Source organism: Aptenodytes forsteri, unplaced genomic scaffold (genome assembly GCF_000699145.1).
Source record: "Aptenodytes forsteri isolate BGI_AS27 unplaced genomic scaffold, ASM69914v1 Scaffold4, whole genome shotgun sequence".
NCBI classification, from domain to species: domain Eukaryota; kingdom Metazoa; phylum Chordata; class Aves; order Sphenisciformes; family Spheniscidae; genus Aptenodytes; species Aptenodytes forsteri.
The window spans coordinates 3,329,582-3,349,461 of NW_008795442.1; the positions used below are offsets into that span (position 1 = coordinate 3,329,582).

At 43.3% G+C, this 19,880-nt stretch overlaps 1 protein-coding gene across 1 annotated transcript in view; it reads left to right on the forward strand.

Annotated features, from left to right (window-relative positions):
- Positions 1 to 19,880, forward strand: part of HMGA2 (high mobility group AT-hook 2) — a 125,656-nt gene that overhangs the window by 92,159 nt on the left and 13,617 nt on the right. The window contains exon 4 of the mRNA XM_019472546.1: positions 7,606 to 7,638. Coding sequence (XP_019328091.1) covers positions 7,606 to 7,638 — 33 coding nt within the window. The remainder of the gene's footprint in view (positions 1 to 7,605; positions 7,639 to 19,880) is intronic.

The window sequence follows — 19,880 nt, forward strand, 5'->3', positions numbered from 1 at the left end:
GTGGAGACGTGGGGCAGGGGGCAGAGTTGCTACCTGTCACTGCTGGGACACTGTTGTAGTCCCAGGGCTGCCCAGTGGAGCAGTTTACCCCTCGTTTTCCATCACTGCCACTTCAGTTCTTTTTCCATCTCTGCCTCTAGGCTTGGGCCTGTTGGTGGCAGAAGCTTTCATAGGCCTGGAAATGAATTTGATTGTTTGTATCTAAGCCTACATTGTGGAAAATGGGCTGTGCATGTTTTCCAGTCTCTAAGTAACACAAGGACGCTGTTACTGAATGAGTTATGGTCTTTGTGACCTTAAAATGAGGAGGAGAATGAACGTAGGAGGCCAGAAAGAGAAATGTTACCTGACAATAGTTAAAATTTGAGCAAAACCACTGAAGTTTTCACTTCAGACTTCACTTTCCAAACAGTAGCAGATTTTGCAGCAGATTGTCTAGTTTGGGACTTTACTGCTCTATTTACTCTGTTATTTCACTGGAGGCCAGTGCAAAGGTCGGGGGGATTCAGGAGCTCCTGGCAGTCAGGTCCAGAGATGAGTCCACTGATGACAGTCCTGCAGCTCTGATCAGCTCCATGCAGCCACCATCAGTGGTACCGCCAGGAATGGTCCCTGAAGCAGGAACTGCCCCTGGTTTTTCGGTCCGTACGGCGGGAGGTGCCTGAGCAAGAAGAGAGGGAAGATTCTAAAACAAAAGTTGGAACCGGATCGTAATGTGATACGGTGCTTTTCACCTCTAGGTCATCAATTAAAATCTAGCCCGTTTACTAGTGACCAAAAATCATTTCCACATGGGCCAAGAGAAATGCATGGTGAACACAGGGGTTGCTGTGTCCAACAGACAAGATAGTCTGGAGATAAACAGTTGCACAATAGTTATTTGTGTGGAGAAGTCTGCAAGGTATAAAGCTAAGTAGTTTCTGATCGGTTTATATCCCTGAATTATGAGGGCTTAGTTTCTTTGCAAATAACTTATCATTTATTTCTGTCTACTAAAACGTAGTTTTTTTCCTTATGCTATAACTAAGAATAACTGGAACGTCCCATTTGGCTTTCTCAATAGTCTGTCTGTGTAGGGAGTTATAAATAGACAGATACATATGACGTTTGCCAGACAAAGGAGCCAGCTCATATTTCCTTAGGTGCATATCAAGAAAACCTCAATGCTGAACTGTATACTAGAATTATTCTGAAAGGCAGAAATTGCTTCTTAATATTTTAGCAGAAAAATACACAGGGTGCTGAACTAAACCTGAACAAAATGCATCAAGAAAGGTTATCAAATACATGATGGATGATAATGAAGTAACAGGGGAACCCAACAGGTCAGCGGTGACTCTGAAGAAGAGCAGTCAGCAACAACAGATCCTCCTGCTGCCAAACTGTATTGATTTTAGCCGAGTACGCCAATTTAAACTTTGCTTATAGTATCGAACTACAGATACAAGGCCCATTAAATGGCTATTTCATAAGCTGCACTACTATTTTATGGAAATATAACCAATACTGGCTGAAACATTATAAAAATTAATAGCATCTATCAAGAGCACTGAACTAACAGCTACTGTGCTTTGAATTTTTATTATATCCTTGATAAACTCAAAAGGCTATTGTTGTGCTTGAACTAACAGTTCAGCTAGCAGATGAAGAAAAATTATGTTTTTTCCCTTCCCGTTCTAACCATTAAATTTGTACTTACCAAGATCTGTAATGGTGGGAAATCTACCTCTGTGAGGAAGGCTGGGTCAAAGCAACTGAAAAATAATGGGTTATACGAGTGTAAAAGAAAACAGAATTTGATTTTTAATACATTTCTTTCATGGGTTTTATCCTCTCAGACCATAAAACCTTTGCAAATGTAGCAACTTACAGAAGTTTTGTAGTGAAGGTAACTTTCTGTAAACAAAATGTATGAAATCTTAACCCTGCTGAAGTCACTTGTTTGACTTCCATTGGATATATACATACCTGACTGGATATATGTGCCAGTGCCTGCATTTTCAGGCTACCAAAAGAGTCATTTGAAGCAGCGTGCTTTGAATTCGCCAATTAAAATATAAAATTTTGTTGCCAGTCAAATAACTATTAAAAGTGACTTTGTGTACTTGGAAAACTTTGATGCTCTCTGCTCTCCTCCACAATTGAAATAGAAGTACTATTTACTTTGTCATCAGCTAAAGTTATTGGTGCAGTTCCTGAGATGTTGCAGGGTTTTCCAGCAGCAGTCAGGGGAGGTCAGTTTAATAAGCTAATAAATATTTTTTGAATGACCTGACTTTGTATTTGGTATTAAAAACTCAGAGGAGTGCCAAATAGGATAGAAAATAAAGAATAAAAGTTCCACAGATTTTGCCAAAATTCTCCACAGATTACTATTAGCCTCATTTATGAGACTGCACAGAGGACTGTGAAATCTCCTTTGAACTCTAAGGGCCAGATGGTTTTGCTGTTAGATCCTAATGACCCACAGCAGTGTGCGTACACAGACACCACGGTTGCCAGTTGACTGCAAACATGCGATGGAGGCAGGAGAATTCATGACCTGTGCTTCCAAGACGCAAGCCAGTCCTGCTTGGGCCGAGAGGGCATCCCCCCTCGCTATTGATGGTGTAAAAAAGGCATTTCTGCTACCCCCTCAAAAGGAAGATAATTTCTAAAGCAAGCCATGAGCATACCTGGATCAGAGGAGCGAATGGCAGGCGCGCCGTCCCATGCAGTCTCGGGTGGATCCCTGCTGACGGTCATGAAGCTGAAAGTAGCTTTTGCCCAGAGGCGAGGGCTCTCTCGCAGGCTGCGTGGGTCCCCGGTCCCAGCGTTGTATCACTCTGTGCTGGAAAAGGGAGGGAAAGGCTGGACTCGAACCAATTAAAGCTGTAGGGCAGAACAGTCGTTACTCTGCTGTCATATGGAACTGCTTGGAAGACATGATTTATTTTGGATTATATTGGTTTCAACTGGTATAATACGAACTTCCTGATTTTTTGAGGATATGTAGACAAAAAACCTAAATATGGTTTTACTCATCTTTTAATTTAGAACTACAAGTGTTTGGGTGACCTATGAAATTATTTTAATGATCTCCGCACAACACTGAGCTGTCAGCACTATAAATGTCATCCTAACTGGGTATTAGTTTCCATCATGGTCATTTAGTTTCACCAGCAGAGCTACCTCCATGTGAATGTCTTGTCTGTGTCAAGCTGTGGGAATAAAACAGAGGGTCGCTGTTGCCAAGAAGCATCAGTCAAACATCTTCATAATACTCAGTTTGAAGATGAAGACATGAACACAAAATCTAGGAGCACTGTGACTGTGCAGCTTGCCCTTGGAGCTTCAGGCACAGCAGTCAGGAGATGGTTTGCATTCAGACCAGTGCTTTTATCTCTGACCATTAAAAATGTGTTCCAGCATTGCTCATGCTAGTTGACATAGACTTACCCTTATCCTTCCTTATTTTTATAATGCTATGAAAAGTCACAGCGTAAGAAGGAGTACGCCAGAGGATGAGAAGTGTGACAAATTGAATTTGATAGAACTTTAGACCGCTGGTGCGAGATGAATATTGACTCATCACATGAGGCTGCTCTTTTGTTCTCATATAGAAGGCAAAGAAATTGCTTGACCAGTGTCTGTATAGGCTATAAGGATGCATCTAAGATATCAACAAAAAGTAAAGTAACAGAATTCGAAAATAAAAAAAAATGAGGGGTGAAGTGACAGAGGAGGAGTGGAAGAAGTGCGTTGTAGAAGATAAACAGTTGGGCTTTGAACATCCAAAACTTACAGCAAAGATAAAACCACCAAAAGGTTTGTGTGCTTTCTGCTTTAGGTGGTTTAATTTTTTTCTGTTCAAAGTTAGGATTCTTACCATGAAGTTTTAAATTATTATCTTTTGCCTTAGCACACATACTTAATAGTTTAAACATGGCAAAACAAATTCTGCTGTACTTTGGATTTGTTCTTGTGTGGCAGACATTTAAATGACATGGTCATAGGACTTTTCCAACACTGTCACTTGTTCTTTCTGTCTCATACAAATTTAAGAAAGCTACCTGAGGTTGACTTGTACTTGCATATGATGGAAAAAAACTGAATTTTGCTTTCAAGTGTATGGAATTTCAGCTGATACACATTCAGTGTACAATAGTTGTTTTTTAAACTTAGGATAAAAATAAAACGTGAAAGTCCTGTATTGCACGAAACTCCCCTTACATATGATCACTGACATAAGTGAGAGAGCCTCTGACAGAGCAGAAGGTCTGCCATCTTACTCTGCAGGCTCCTGGGGGGATCCATAATAGTTCAGAGCTCTCGTGTCTTGCGTACAACTTTATTTTGCTCCAAAGCACCTCTTTAAAGTCTCTTGTCCATGGCTTTTTTATGGTTCCAGTCTTTTCCATAGCCAAGACAGATTCTTCTTCTTTCCAGCTAGTTGAACATGCAGTTGCAACACTTTTGAATCAGAGGTGTTTCCTTTGAAGCCCTGAAAAGATCTCTTAACTCAGCGAACACAAAGCTTAGTGAGTCGAGGTGTTTGTATCCGTAGTGTGTCAAGAAGTTTCCAAAGGCATCACATCCACAACAGTTAAAGAAATGAAAGAAGGTGCTTAGGAAATTCCTCATTATTCCTGTATGCCTCAGTTCTTCTGGTTTGGGGTGACCTAAGTGAGCGGACACTGCAGTCCTCGCAGGACTGGACCTTTCTGGGTTTATCCAGCCTGCATTCGTCCAGATAGCTCTCCCACGCCTGACGCAGGAAAAGCAATACCCCTGAAAACCAGCACTTGCAGTGATTCATGATTCACAAGCTGGAGCCCTCAGTGTGGCACAAGTGGTTCTGGGTTTATCCAGCCTGCATTCGTCCAGATAGCTCTCCCACGCAGGCAGGCTGACGCAGGAAAAGCAATACCCCTGAAAACCAGCACTTGCAGTGATTCAGCCGCCACAAGCTGGAGCCCTCAGTGTGGCACAAGTGGGCACGGCTCCCGACATGTCGGTGGTGTGTGCCGTTAATACCCGCTGAGGGGCTGAGCCCTGCTTTTGAGCTTCCATAGCTGTGCTGCTTCCATTTAAGGGAGAAAACATAACACATGCTGAACTCCAGATCCCAAATCCACTGGAATCCTAGCCGGCAGTAAGCAAAGCACTGCCAGGGAGATCTCGACATGAAGCATTACGATAGCAAAGGTCTTGAATGACTAAGATTCTTGAAAGCCTTGGTCAGTATCAGAGACAGTTTCCAACTGGGCAAAGTACAATATTTTCCCTCTGCTTTTTATGAATGGCTGGATAGGATTGTGCTGGAGTCAGAGTCCCCTGCGAAAGCCATTCATAAAAATAACAACAAAACAAAACAAACACACACAAAAAACTTTCTAGGTCCAGTCTGGAGCCACTGGGGGCCAGAGGCTGGGAAAACACGCTGGCAGCTCGAGCCCCAGCTATCACTGAAAGTATTCAAGGGGCTTTTTGGTGGTCTGACACTGAAAGTTCAAGGGGCTTTTTGGTGGTCTGAAAAGTATGAAGTGCTGTGTAGAAGGGCAGCTGGTAGAATTACTGTGACACATACTAGGCAGAAAGCCAGAGCTGGCCTTGTTTCAGACATTGTCTTTCCTCTCATTGAAGTGTCAGGACCTAATTCATGGAAAATTTGGTGAGTTGGCAGCTCTTTCAGAAGATTTCATTGAGCTACAGTGTGTGAGAGTCACATGAATGCAGAGTGCACGGCCAAAAATATATGGGGATTTCTGAGCAGGAGAAAACAGTCAGCCTCTAAGGATGTCTGTGGATTTCATGTGGTTTGGGAGTAAACACGTGTACAGGTGTAATCAGCAGGCAAAAAAAGAAAATAAAATGGAAAAGCACTAGTGGCAGATTACTGAAGAGCTCAATGGGTTCTGTAGTTACGAGGGATTCCTTTGAAACAAATCATTCCTTTGTCCGAGGGCATCAAATGTCCGTTAATGAGTTCAGGGCTTGCAGTCCACCTGGAGAAGGCATCAGTAAAACGTGTGCCTTGGTAATAGCTTCTCCATTGCAAGGAAATTTAATGGAAAAGAAAAGAAAAGGGTCCACCCTGAAGTTTAAAGACGGACCCAGTCATCGCATGGGTTTTTTCTCATATTTATTTGAGAGCAGAACTTGGAGCCTGAGGCATAGATAAAAAATATAACAGCAATAGGATTCCACTGAATTAGAAAAAGACTGAAAATAAACAAAGCATCTCTTGTTAAAATGGGACGCTTGTGGTGGGCAGTCTGAATTGAATCAGTTACATTTAATTTACGTTTTCATTGATCCTTCCGACTGAAATATTGCTCTGAAAGGCCAGTTACACTAAACTGTTTATTCAGAAATATTCCAGTTATTTCCTACTACACTGTCATGAAAATTAGGTTTTTGGCCATGCAGAGGGACAGCATGTTGGCTTCTGCCCAAGCGAGGCACTAAAATCACAGCTGGGATTAGGAATAGGCAGGAAGGAAGGGCAGGAAGAAAATCATTGGGTGCAATTCATATACTTTGAAAACAGAAAGTCCTGGAGGGGGGAGGCGGCAGCTTTGCCCCACCGAAGTAAGAAAAGCCCTTTTGTGCTCTCGGTGTCAGGATTTCGTCCTTTATCTGTGGTCTTATTGTTCCGTGCTGCTCCTAGCACCTACAACGGTTGTCACATCACCTGCGCGGTGGTGATGTATTTTAAGTGCACCTGTGTTAGTTCTTTAATCGGTACTCCTCTTCCTCCCCAGGGTGGGGATGAAGGGTACTGGCACCTTGGTGGGTCTCCTGACTCGTGTGGGGACTGTATTTCCCATTCCTGGGTGGGAGCAGCCAGGAGGGAGACTTGCTGAGGAGCCTGTGGCTGTGCCACCAGGTCCTGTGTAGGTAGCCTCCAGTTCTCCCTGCCATGCTCCCAGCCAGCCTGGTGATGGGCAACCCTAAAATCATGTCAACAGGCTCGCAAGGGTCAGCACAGCATCGCCTTCATCCAGCTAGAGCTCCCAAACCAGAGCTTCCCAGGGCTGGAGCCACTGCCCATCCCAACCTCCTAGCTTCAGCAGGGATGGCTTTGGTCAAGTTGGAAGCCCTGGCTTGGGAATGAGGTTATGTGTCCCTCACCTCTCTGCCCGAGTTGTGTTCCTGCTCATGGCCAGGAAGGAGGGCTTCCCCACAGCAGGACACTCCACTCACAGCTGAAAAAGTGTGGAAAGAGAGTGAACAGCATCAGTGGAGACAACAAAATCTAGTTATAAAATTAGGCCACTCTCACCATCTGATAAGTAATGCAGCAAAGTAAATCTAGCAGTACCATAGAAGAGCTGAAAGATGTAACATGCTAAATTAGATTTCACCTTGGTTTTAATTATACAAACTTAACATACTCCTCTGCATCCACAGTAAACTGAACTACTTCAGAGCAAGGTCACAGATAGGTGTAGGAGAGACTGGATGTGAGAGCTGGGCATGTTCATCACTCCATTTCTGAATGTGGGCTTTGCCTATGTTTTATTTCTATTGCTGAAAACATTTTTCCCAGCATCTGTGAAATCACAGTTAAGTGACCTCAGTGAATTTTCTTTCTCACCATGCTTTTGTTTTACTTTTCAGCCTCAACAAGTGGTTCAAAAGAAGCCTGCTCAGGTAAGAAAAGCTAATTTAAATTCTTTAGACTACTTTAAATGAAATAATTCTACAGTATTTAAACTGGTCTCCTTTACTGTAAAGAATGAAGGGAAATACATCAATCATATGAGCTGGGGGACAGCTGTTGGCTTGCTAGGCACAACCACCAGAACAATTCACGCAGTGGCCCTTGGGAATGAGAGGAGGAAGCAGTGGATGGTGCTTGCTCAGAAATGTCCTCTTTCTGCAGCAGCCACCTTGCAATGATAATGCAGGCACATGCACACACACATCTGGTACAAGTCCAGCATGTGATAGGTATCTCTGTGTGTCCTGAACATGGGTGGCTGGGGACTGCTTACAGCAAAGAGGGGGTACAGGTATAAAACCCTTCTCCCCACTGGTCTAAAGGAGTCTTTAAATCCACAAAATAAAATAGGCTGAATTTGGTAACTAGACTGGATTCGTCATAAAGACTAACACATTTGAACTTCTTCTGTTGGATGGTATTATTCTTCTTTAATACCTGGGACAAAGTGCAAGCTAGGGTGTCACGAAACCAGTCAAACACTGCATTTATGATGGCCTCCATGTTCTTTCCATAGCCCACCCCATGTTAAAAAAAACCCAACATCCTAACTCTGCCACTTGGTTGCATATGCACCAGCCTGTGGGCATGGGAGCAGGTCCATCCCTGCCCGGCAGAGTCCATGGGTTGTGCTGCCATACCTCGGTGAATATGAATGATTGCTGAGTCAAGAGCATAAAGGGTCCATTGCTTTTCTGGAAAGAGGTCTGCTTTCAGAAGGGAATAATACTTTTTTTTTCCACCTTATGGTTTTAATACGTTATTGCACAGTGTACATTATTGTAATGTCTACTGTAATCTGAATTAGGAGCTGTTACATAAGAAATAGAAAACATCCTAGCTGTGAGTTGGAAGGGTGAAATGATGTAACTCTCCAAAGCATGTGCAGGAATCGGGTTTCTACAAAAGAAATCAATACAGTTGCAGCAATGATGAATCCATGGCACTGGCAATAATATTAACGTCTCCGAATGGCGGAGATAACATACAGGATGAATGCAGTAGTATTTTCAAGTGAGGTAAGTTTTTCAAGGCGAGGTAATGTCTTTTACTAGGCCAGCTTATGCAAGAAAGACAACGTCAGTCCCCAAGGACTTACCATCTATAACCTTCTGACTACACCACACAATTCAAAACACACCAAGTTGTTCTAATAAAAGATATTTCCTCTCCCTGGTCTCGCTTACATCCTTGAACTGTTACAGCTGCAATCAGGCTATTCCTACTACAACATGGTAGAAAACCTGCCGGTGGACACAAAGCCAGTCATCTCCTCCACGGCATCTGAGAGATAGAGAGGCTTAAACCCTGCTGTGCAACGGAGGCCAAATCCGGGAGGCAAAGGCTGTTCATGTTGTGGTTTCCTCTGGTACGTAGCAGAGCTCATCCCCACGGGGGTCAGCAGGATAAAGGGGTCTAGAGCTGGTGGCTCTGCCTGCAGCCTAGCCTGGCAGAAACTGTTGCCACTGATGGCATGTGTGATGCCACTAGGTCTCTGATCTCCCCGGGCACGTACTCCTGTGAGTGTTTTGTTTGAACAGTAATCGAGTGCGAGCCCTAGCACAAGAGAGGAAGAAATCGCTGGGACTGAGGCTGGGCTGGGGTGTGGGAGGACAAAGAGGGGACCTGGGACTCCGTCTTTTGGTAGCAGAACAAAGTAACGACATATTTAACTGATGGCAGAATGATGTAGATGTTTGAACCAAAGCACCAGGGTTCCCTGTGTGGATCTTCCTGTCCCTTCTTTCCCGAAGCGGTGACTCCGGTGGGGATGCCGTAGGGTGTTTCAGCCAGCCGGATGCAGCCATTGCTGCACGGTGCCTTGGCAGCATCTCTGTGGTCAGAGACACAGAGAGAGAGAGAGAGCTCTGGAGAGAGAAAAGGAGGCCCCTTGACATTCCCATTAGTAATGGAAATGTTTGTATAGAAAATGAGGAGGCATGGAAGAATGTTTGAAAGGAGAGAGAGAGCTTTTTAGAAATCCCCAGTCATCACAACACGACTAGTGAAATTACACTCTTTAAATTATTTGTGTGCCATGTCTTCACTCAGAGAACATTTAATTTTTTTAATCCTTGGCCTGAGGGATATTCAGTGAAATCATTAACTTGTCTTTAACCCTTCCTGGTTTTAATAGGCCCCGCTCCCATGCTTATGCTAGCACAACATTGCAGTTTTGCTGGGTGTGGGTGCATGGCAGAGAACAAAAATTATCGCTGTGAGCAAGTGCTCATGACGGTGTCTTCCTGAGGCTGAAAGAAGGAGGAGGTAAAACAGCGTAATTCCTGGGATGGTCAGGAACTTCATGCTGCTGGGTTTCACTTAAGTCCGGTTGCCTTTCTCCGTTTTCTTTTTTACACTACTGAATTTCCCTTTAAAGGAGGGAGGTTCAGACTCAGAATTAACAACAAGAACATGAGCTCATGCAGGCTTCCTAATCTGAGCTGTCTAAGGAAATAGTGATAAATTATATAAACATGGGGACTACATGGAAGTTCATGGAGGATAATGTAAATCTTACACTACATTCAGAGGAATCTCTTCCTTTTCCATCTGTTTCCTTCAAAATATCCTCCCAGATGGCTTTACCATGTGGCAGTCTGGATTAAGTTAGAAATGTATCCTTTCTTCATCAGTGGGGACTGTAAGAGGTTGCAGTCGAGAACTGCTGTGTGACGGTGAGCGTGTTACCCCAGCCTGCCTTGGTAAAGGTGGCAGAAACTCTTGGCCAGGTTTCACCCCTGAGTGCCGTGCCTTGAATTTTTGTGTATTCTCAAAGATTTCTATGAACATTAGTTTATATCACCGTTGCTCTTGTTACTGTTGCTAGTACCTATGCCTCTTAGGTTTGTGTCATTTTTAAAAGTATAGAAACAGCAAGACTAGATAAAATTCTCATTTTATGAATAATAGCTCTGTTCCCATCACTGTTTCCCAGATTTTAAGCATCATGCAGAGCTCCGCCATGCTCTAAATCTCTTTATGGGTATCTGCTGTCCAGTTTAGGGCCATACAGATGCCTATATAAACTTCTGCAATATCTTCAAACATCCCCAGAGCTCTGAAGTTTTACCATCACACAGCTGGTAAATGCAACAGTAAAATCCACTGGAAATCTACACACCCATATCATTAATACGAACCTTTAAATACTGTGGTCTGTACACATCTTTGTGATGATCACTGACGCATACTCTCACACTTCCTTGGGGAAATGAGGAAAAGATAGCCAGCCTAACTGCGTGACATCGGTAAGTTTAGCACCTTCACGTAAATATGTGCCTAAACCTCAAAAACAATATGCTCCTTTGAAATCTGCTCTGTCTCCAAAGAATGGACAGCCAGATCTTACAAGCATGATGTAGTAATATTCTTACCGAGGTGTGCAAATAAACAGTCCAAATAGAAATAGAAATTTCTCCATTTTCTCATTTTTAAGCTATTTGTAGCAGCTGTAGCCTCAGCCATATGGGGGAGTTACACTCTTAAGTAATACAAAGGAAATAGATATTTTTAGGAAAACATCATGAAAGCTATCAAAGTTTTCTGGAAACAGGACATCTTTTATTTTTATCATTTCTGGAGAGAAGAAATACTGTGAGTGTAGAACAGCCCTTTGAAAATCTTCTTATAATCTCTTTGGGAGGTCTTAAAATCTCAATTCCTTGCAAATCCTTTGTATCTGAGTCTGAAAGACAGCGTATCAGTCAGAAAGACAGTGTATCAGTCAGAAAAGTACACATAAAGTGTACATGGAAAAGTGTACACAAAAAAGTATACAGAAAAAGTACATGAAAAGTACACATAAAGTGTACATTTCTACCTAATGCTAAACGCATTAGATGCTTTTAAAACAACGTCTAAAAAAATCAAATCCCAACAAGAATAAAAGCTAAAAAGAAAAGTGTTATTTTGTATAGGAAAGAAAATGCAGATTCGCTGTATTTTTTCCTGTTGCTCATTTCTTAGTCTTGGTATCAATAAAGTTATGCATGTTAATTAGTCATAATATATATACACCTCACAACTTCAAGTTATATGTGTTCCCCAGCTGCATCCATCACATATGCCTACTCAATGTAGGACACAGTAAATGCTAAAAGCATCAGACAGGCTCTGCAGCCCAGGAGCTACATCTGTGATTCACACATTCATATGCAGCCCAAAAGCAGCAGACTTTGTGAGTAGAGCTGAGCCCAGGACCTGTGGTGGTTGTGTGGCAGGTCCGACGCACTGGGACACCCTGGCTGGCGGGCCCACGGTGCACGTGCTGCGTCTCCTCTCTGTGCCGTGCAATAAATCTGCACATCCACAAGCTTCAGGCGTTCTGCATATGTGCGAGCCACCACATGTGGATTTATTTTTTTCCCTTCTGGGAAATCCCAGGGAGAAATGTGGTAGAAATACTCCAGAGATCCACTTTAGCAGGTTGAAAAGAAGCTTCCAGTGTCACAGACAGGATGGCAAATCCTTTGCACCCATGCAGGTGCACATACACGTCCGAGAGGGCATGTGCCACTGTCCAAGCACACCCTGTGTCCTGCCGAGCCGGGAGTATTGCAGCCTTACTCAACTGAGCCTTGGCTGTAGAAACATTGAAAAACCTCTGCCCTGGAGATTGACCTGGTGCCCTGGGGTTTCATCGCTCTTCCCACTGCATCCAGCAAGCTGTGTTATGTGTCGTGTACTTTTTCTGTATTTACTGATATGGAGAGTCAGAAAGTTGTCAGATCCCAGGGGGACAATGGTCCCTTTCCAATGGTATGTGGAATTTTATACTTCAGAGTAGGGTAACTGCATGTATGTTATACACACCATTCCAGAACATCCTCTGAAAGGCTGTTACCATTCTTTTATGATTGTTATTTTTAAAGCAAATACTGAATGTTTTCCCAAAGACAGCGATAGGGGCCATCTTATATGTGCTGGAGGCCCTTGGTACCATGTGCACATCCGCCAAGCAAGTGTGTATCACAGCTCCATCAGCCCAGACTGACTGCACCTCCCCATGCGGAGCGTGGTCCCAGTGGAGCTGCCCAAAGCTTTCCCAGAGGGGCTGAGCCCCGGACCTGCTGCGGGGCCCTCCAGCTCAGTGCCGTCAGTCCACCACCACCAAATGGGGGGACGATGCTTGTTGGAACTGGTCAGAGGTTTTGCATAAATAGCTTCATGATGAAATAATCTGGTTTTGTTGACCCTTTTCCCCATAGGTATCCTTGGAATTTTTGTTTTTCCAAAGCTTCACAATATTATGATCACTTGGGGACTGAGTTTTTTCAATCAAAATAGGGTTTGATTTTGGTTTTGGAACACTTCTGCTTTGCAACATCCTTCCAGATTTTGCTTCTGAGTGTTCCGGAAACATTTTTTCTGATTTGAAAACATCATTTTAACAAATGGATAAAAATGTCATGGGAAGTCTTATGAAAAATGGCTCCAATTTGAAAATCATGTTTCATTGTTGCCAGTTCTGCTGTTTATATTTCAAGCAACCTGTAAGGATTGCTTGGTGCAAAATGAAAAAAACAAGAATAATAGCAAACTTGTGAACTACAACCAGAATTATTAAGAAATTAGGTGGATGCCTGAACTGCAGGAATGGACCTACCATTGCTCTGGGAGAGGTTTGAATTTGATTTTAAGGAAATCAGGAAAGTCTCTTGCTTTCTTCGTGGATGCAGTAGATGGAGTCTTGTGGAGGGTGCTGGGCTTTACGTCCTTACCTTCTTTCTCCTTCCGAGGCAAAATGGTGGCAACTGCATGATGTAGTTTCCAAAGGAAGACATATTCAGTCTTCTTTTATAATCGGTTTATTGTGACAGGGAGACTGAATAGTTTGTCTGATGACTGAAAAGAAAAAGAGCACAGTTTTTTGAAATAAGAACAAAAAAAAATCTGGGGAAAAATACAGAAGTTGCAATTACTAGTTCTATAAACAGATAAAGCACTAACCTGTGCTAAAGAATGAGGGCTAGAAGAGGAAGTCAGGTATTTCTGACAGCAAATATTTTGTTATTTATATGACATAACTTTCTGAATAGATTCTGAATAACATAATTCAATCAGGCTACACCTAAATACCCAAATCAGTGTAAGATTCAGGTTTCCAAGGTTCTAAGTATTTATGATTGTCATTTATTACATAGCCATGATAGAGTAACATTTTTGAGATGGCGGCTTCTAGAAATTTGGCTGTAAATAAATTAAACAAATAAGGAGATATTATGTGACCAGAAGGAAGGGAAGAAAAGGAAGAAAATAACCTTCAGGACAGGAGTATATTCAGATATTCAGTCACTTTTAAAGAGTCAAAAATCAGAAATACATACAGTGATCTGAAGATCTAGGTTGCTGCTCTATGAGGTGATTTTTTACTACATTTTTATAGTTTCTTTTGTTGATAGTGGTAGGTGCACGCTGGCCTCTCAGTGATAAGATGGCAAAGACTTTGCCAGCAAGTACAGTTTCACACAATGAACACTGGAGCCACGGGGTCATTACCACAAATGAAGTTTATAAAAATCACTTTTATAAAAATTGCTTTTGCTCACAGCTCATTTGAGTATCTTCTTCAACTGAACCCATCCTACTGGTAATGAGCTCACCTAGCATTTCCACCATTTCATGGAGAGCACAAAGGGAACAGGCAGATGGTTTTTACAAAGGTAGTTAAGCATTTAAGTGTGCATGGTAACTACTGCTTCATTAGATATTCAAGTAACCTTTGTAATCCAGCCCTGAATCTTTTTTATTTACCAGGAGATACACAGGTAGCCCCGTTTCCCTGCAGGTAGAATTTGGGTTTTTAATAGAGAAAATTACAAAATACACCGATCCCTACCTGCCCAGTCTCTCCTGCAGTCAGCAGGTGCCTTAGCTTCACCGCAGGAGTGAGAGGCACTTGCCCAGCAGCTGCACTGTCATAAGGCGCTGCCTACCCCAGGCTCCTGTCTCACATTATTTGGGACTCAGAAGCCCTGTATGGCCTCTGCTAGGATCCAGTGTTTGGGGAGTGGTGGTGGGAGTGGAATGAGCTTTGCAGGGGAGCAGGGGTAGCCTGCTTCTCGTATGACCGTGGTGACCACAGGAGTTGCTCTGGAAGTAGGTCACCTGAGCAGCAGCCCCATTTCTCATCCCAGCAGCGCTGCAGGCTGCGAAGCAAGAAGTGTTCTCCGTGCCACTCACTGAACCTGGGACACAGTGCAGCTAATGATTCGAAGGTTGAAGAGCCACTGAGCGAACAACCAGGAGGAAGACCGTTCTGTTGAGTTCCAGCTTCACAGCAGCACCGGCCTCAGTGCTGCTGGGCAATGCCTGAGTTCAGAAAAGAAACAGGATTTTGAATGGTCCCGTCTGTTAAAGATTTCCTGCTGACTAAATTATGCATCCCCTTGCTTAGCGTACCAGTGGCCCGCAAGGCAGGCTGAGGTTCCTGTCCCTGTGTCCCCATACGCTGCCTAATGAGCAGAGGTGCCCCGGTCAGCACTGTGCTGGGTGAGCCTCTTGCTTCCTTTGAAGCCATTAGCGCTGAGCACTGCAGTGTGAAAGTCCTGTTTTAGGCAAGTCTCCCAGTGCCTTGAGTCCTTCTCTGCTAAAACTGGGTTGCTGATGCTCCCTTCTTGTGTAAGGGAGTTAAGAGAGTGCACACATTCATGATTTGATGTGACTGAAAAGGAATCAGATTTAACAAGATATTTTTGCTTCATGGCTTGTCAGGGACTGTCTGAGGGATTCAGAGTCTTGCCTGCTGCAACGTGCCTCTTGGAGATGTCACGTCCTTGTCAGCCAGTTTCTGAGTCAGTCGAAGAGAAGGAGTGCCATGGCATAGCCCAACACAGGAGGAGCCTTCAGCTCTGAACAAGAGCAAAAAAAAGGTTATTTTAACTGTTCAGATATGCAACATTTAATTCCCTTGGGACAAGCCCTGGAGCAGGCGGCAGCTTTCTGAATGCAGCGCTGGTCACACATTTGGCTATTCAGTACAGACATGCTCTCAGGTCGCTGCTCTTTCCCTGTGTGCTGGGCAAGACCTGTCCCTAAAAGCACATAGAAACGTTCAGGGACTACAGCTGTTGAGACGCTCCATGTGTAGCCCTCAGAGCAGGCGCAGCAGTTGGTGGTAGAAGGCTGGAAGCTGAAGGGGTAAGCTAAAATATTTCTCTAAAAGTTAGCAATACTCCTCCTCGCTCTCTCCCCACCTCCTTGCTGTCCCCTCCCTGCTTGGGGAAGAAGCCTGAGACGGGCAGACGATGGCTGTGGACAGGGTGGCTTTGTGTTTGACCCCATGGCTGTGGCCACAGAAGCTGTTTAGGGAGGTACCCCATCCAGTTCAGAACTTGGTTCCGATTTGACACAAACCGAAATCTCACTAACGATAGCCAGAAGAGAATGGGCTGTGACGTGTGCTTGGGAAACACCGTTGAGGAAGATGGCTGGGCAGGGAACAGTGTTTGAAAAAATGTCAGTCAAGACTAAATTAAACAGTGCTACTTTTGCATACATATGCTATGCATTTTGGCCAAGATTTCCAAGAGTAACAAGAGTCTGTGCTGCTAACACTTGGGTATCTTACTTCACAGACATACAGGATTCTAGACAGTACTTGGCTACCCCCTGAAAATTTGGATTATTTTAAGAAGTTCCCAGAATGATATCCAGAAAGTTGAAACTACCAGAATGATCAGCCTCTGGACTTACAGCAACAAAAATAATCAAAATGCTAATTAGCGAAGATGAGGTGTGTCAGAAGTCTGCGCAGGAAGAAAGTGCTCTTCCCTGAGAGCTTGGTTCCTGAGCTTCTCATAAAGGCTCGCATCTTTCACAGTCAGCATCGTTGTTGCTCCTCCACACCCGGGTGAAGTCACTGGAAGATGCCCTATTTCCTGACATAAATATTATTAATAGATACTCCAGGGCTGTAACCCAGCTCATCTGCTGCACTGAAAAACATGGGACATGAACCTTCTATGTAGCCATTTCTAGAAATTGCTACATCTTTGCCCTGCCAGTTCAGGACGATACAAATTCTGTTGCAAATTGTATGTTAAAACTGAGGTATGCTGCAATGGATGTGGAATAAGGTAAACACAATGAAAATCAAAGTTAAGACCAATGAAAATACTTTTTTTTATATGTTAAATAATTTGCTAGGATTGTCAGTTATAGTATTTGCATACCAGCACTATTAAAAAAGATTTGGCTAGGGCAAAGAGCAGTATGCTCAGCCCCTATTAACGGATATACATCTTTAAACATGTTCTGGAAGGAAGCAATAAGGAGCCAATAGTGTATTTTATTCTGGGGTTTCCATGACATCTGGGTAATTTTATAAGGTACTCTTGTTGCCCAGAATAACAGTCTTGGAATAGAAGAAGAAGCAGCAGCATTTCACAGCTACTCTGTCAGTCACTATGGGGCATTTGTGGAATCGGTGAATTTAGTTCCTTGAAATCAGTGCTGCCATGCTACCCTGGGGTGACATCTGGCCTCCCTGGGCAGCCCGTCAGCTTGTGACACCTGTGCCAAACGTTAAGGCTGGGATGGATAGGCTGGACCTATGAGCGTGCCTCCTCTCTTGCAGCTCAGAGAGGACAACTCAGGCAAAGGGTTCATAAAAGTCAGCACAAAATAAAATCGTGATAGACACTCTAAAACCATTTTCCCTGGTGGAGCTTCCATCCCGTATCGCTTCCGTTGGTGCTCTCATTGTGCTGTCCCTTAGTGCTGCGATGATGAGAAGCAACCCAACTGGTAAGCACTGGCTGTGACAGACAGGCTGCTGTCTGGGGGGCCGTTCAGAGCTCATGGTCATCGATGGCTCGTTGGATATTGTGAGCATGGTGTTTATAGAGAGAGTAGAAAGTTTGGGAGTATCACAATCTCTTAGTAGACTATGCAGTGAGAATTATGCTCCTAGGTACTTCATGTTGAAGGCTGCAGGAGTACACAGGTGGTTTTCAGACATCAGCACGATGACAAGCAGTGCATGAAGGGCCTAAACCTTTGGGCAGTCCAGTGTTTGTAAGCATCTTGAGTTCATCCTTATAGGACCTAAATAAATAAATGTGCTTTTCTCACACCAAGGAAGGAAAAAAGCCATTCAAAATTACTGTCTGACTGTTGGGCATTGTAGCACTCCCATCACCATAGCAAACTACCTCATGGATCCTGTTTCATTGGGATCCCAATGCCACAAATGTTAAATTCCTTATGAAGTCTGCTTCAGCAGATGGTGAACATCACCATGATGAAGTTCTGCTGCTGATCCCATTGTAAGGCATTTCTGGAAATGCCAGAATGTTGTCAGAAAATGTTGCCCAAAACCTCTCTTTAGAAATGACTGTTGCTTCTATTAAAAAGGGATATAATATTGCCAATGTACTTCCTGCTTTGCCTCTTCTCTGTCAGTGTAGTCACATTGTTCAGGGCCGATCTCTGATCTCAGGTTTGGAGAGTTATTTGCCACACAACAACCATGGGAAAAGAGGAGAGAAATAAAAAAATGAATCACCCACATTCTGCCCGAATTCAGATCTCAGATTTCCCACATCCTGGTATTTAATTTCTCACAGAGTTACCAATGGTTGATCTCACGGCAGGATTAGTGGGAAGAAAAATGAGAGCTCCATTGAAACCAGACTTGAGTCTGGAAGGAAGGGACATGTGAGCTCTAGGACCTGGGAGATATCAGATTCAGGGCAGTGAATGGCTTCCACACCCTCCCCTTCCCTGATTCTCATGCTTATTTTGAGGCAAAATCTGGAAACTGAAATCAGAACAGCGAAGAGACAGTTACAGTACGTCAGACGGCTCGCCCATCGCTTTAATAGTCTCCTGAGAACTGTGTTATATAGTGAGGCATTAACTGTAATTTATATTAGTATTTTTTTATGTTTAGGAAGAGGAGAATAGATTAATATTGAGGTATAAATCTGTCTCAGTCCTAAAAGAAAACATGTTTTGAACGCACGTTTCCACCAGGATACCTTTTGTGATTTGATTATAGAATATAGACGTGTTCAATTGGAAAAGAAACTCCCATAAAAGGTTCTACCATGAAAGTGAAATAATCACTATCTATTAAGTTGGACAGCCCCACTCCCTTTGAATCAGACTATCTTGACAGCCCCACTTTGAATCAGACTATCTTGCTTGAAAAATAAAAAGCTTTGCCCTGTGGTAGCATGGATCGCAGCGCAGATGGGACTTGAAAAGTTGGGTTGCTGCTCCATGCTGAAGATTTGAATCAGACTATCTTGCTTAGAAAAATAAAAAGCTTTGCCCTGTGGTAGCATGGATCGCAGCGCAGATGGAACTTGAAAAGTTGGGTTGCTGCTCCATGCTGAAGACAACCATACTTTATCGCCCTTTCCACCAGATTGTGTGGAGATATTCAAGAAGTTGAAAAAAATCTTTGAATGCATCACTCTAAATCCTTTAGGGGTTGAACATATTAAGATGACAAGAAGAGTATGTCATTAAACCATAACTACCCTTTTTGGATTACCTGGTATTTGTAGATTTATTGGCAAGATGGCTTAAATTAGGGATATATTTTTAGCCTGCAGCATTACATAATAAAATAGCAGGAGAATTCTTTGCAGTAAAAAAAGGGAGGGGTCGGGGGGGGGTAGTTTATTAAAACCAACACAAACGTCTCTGATTTTGCGCTTTCGCTTGCACAAAGAGGTGCTCCATGGTTACACAATCAGTAAAGTTTGCAAGAAAAGCATTTCCATTACCCTGTTTTGCTCAGGAGTCGTCGCCCTGCCTTTCTCTGCAGACCTGCTGTTTAGTCTGAAACTGAAAATTAAACCCAGAACTTCAGCTCTCAAAGTTAAATGCTCTGCTTTACTGCCAGCACACAGCCTCACCAGTGTCTGTGTGGTAAGATCTATGATTAAACTCTTCAGACATTTTAAAAAGCATTTTACAAGTCTGTTAAGCTTTAGTGTTTCTGGGGTTTTTTTTAAGAAAAAAATCATTTAGCTGAATTGTACCACAAAGTCGCACATGAACTCTGCTGAACCAGATCGGAGAACCCAGCTCGCTATCTTTCAGAAATATGTTTCTCATTTGGGGGGGCTTTTCCGAGCACAACCTGGGGAAGGTAGAGCCCTGTATGTTAAACTCCGGTGCACTTCCACTGTGAAAGGCTCTTTTATCTTCCCTT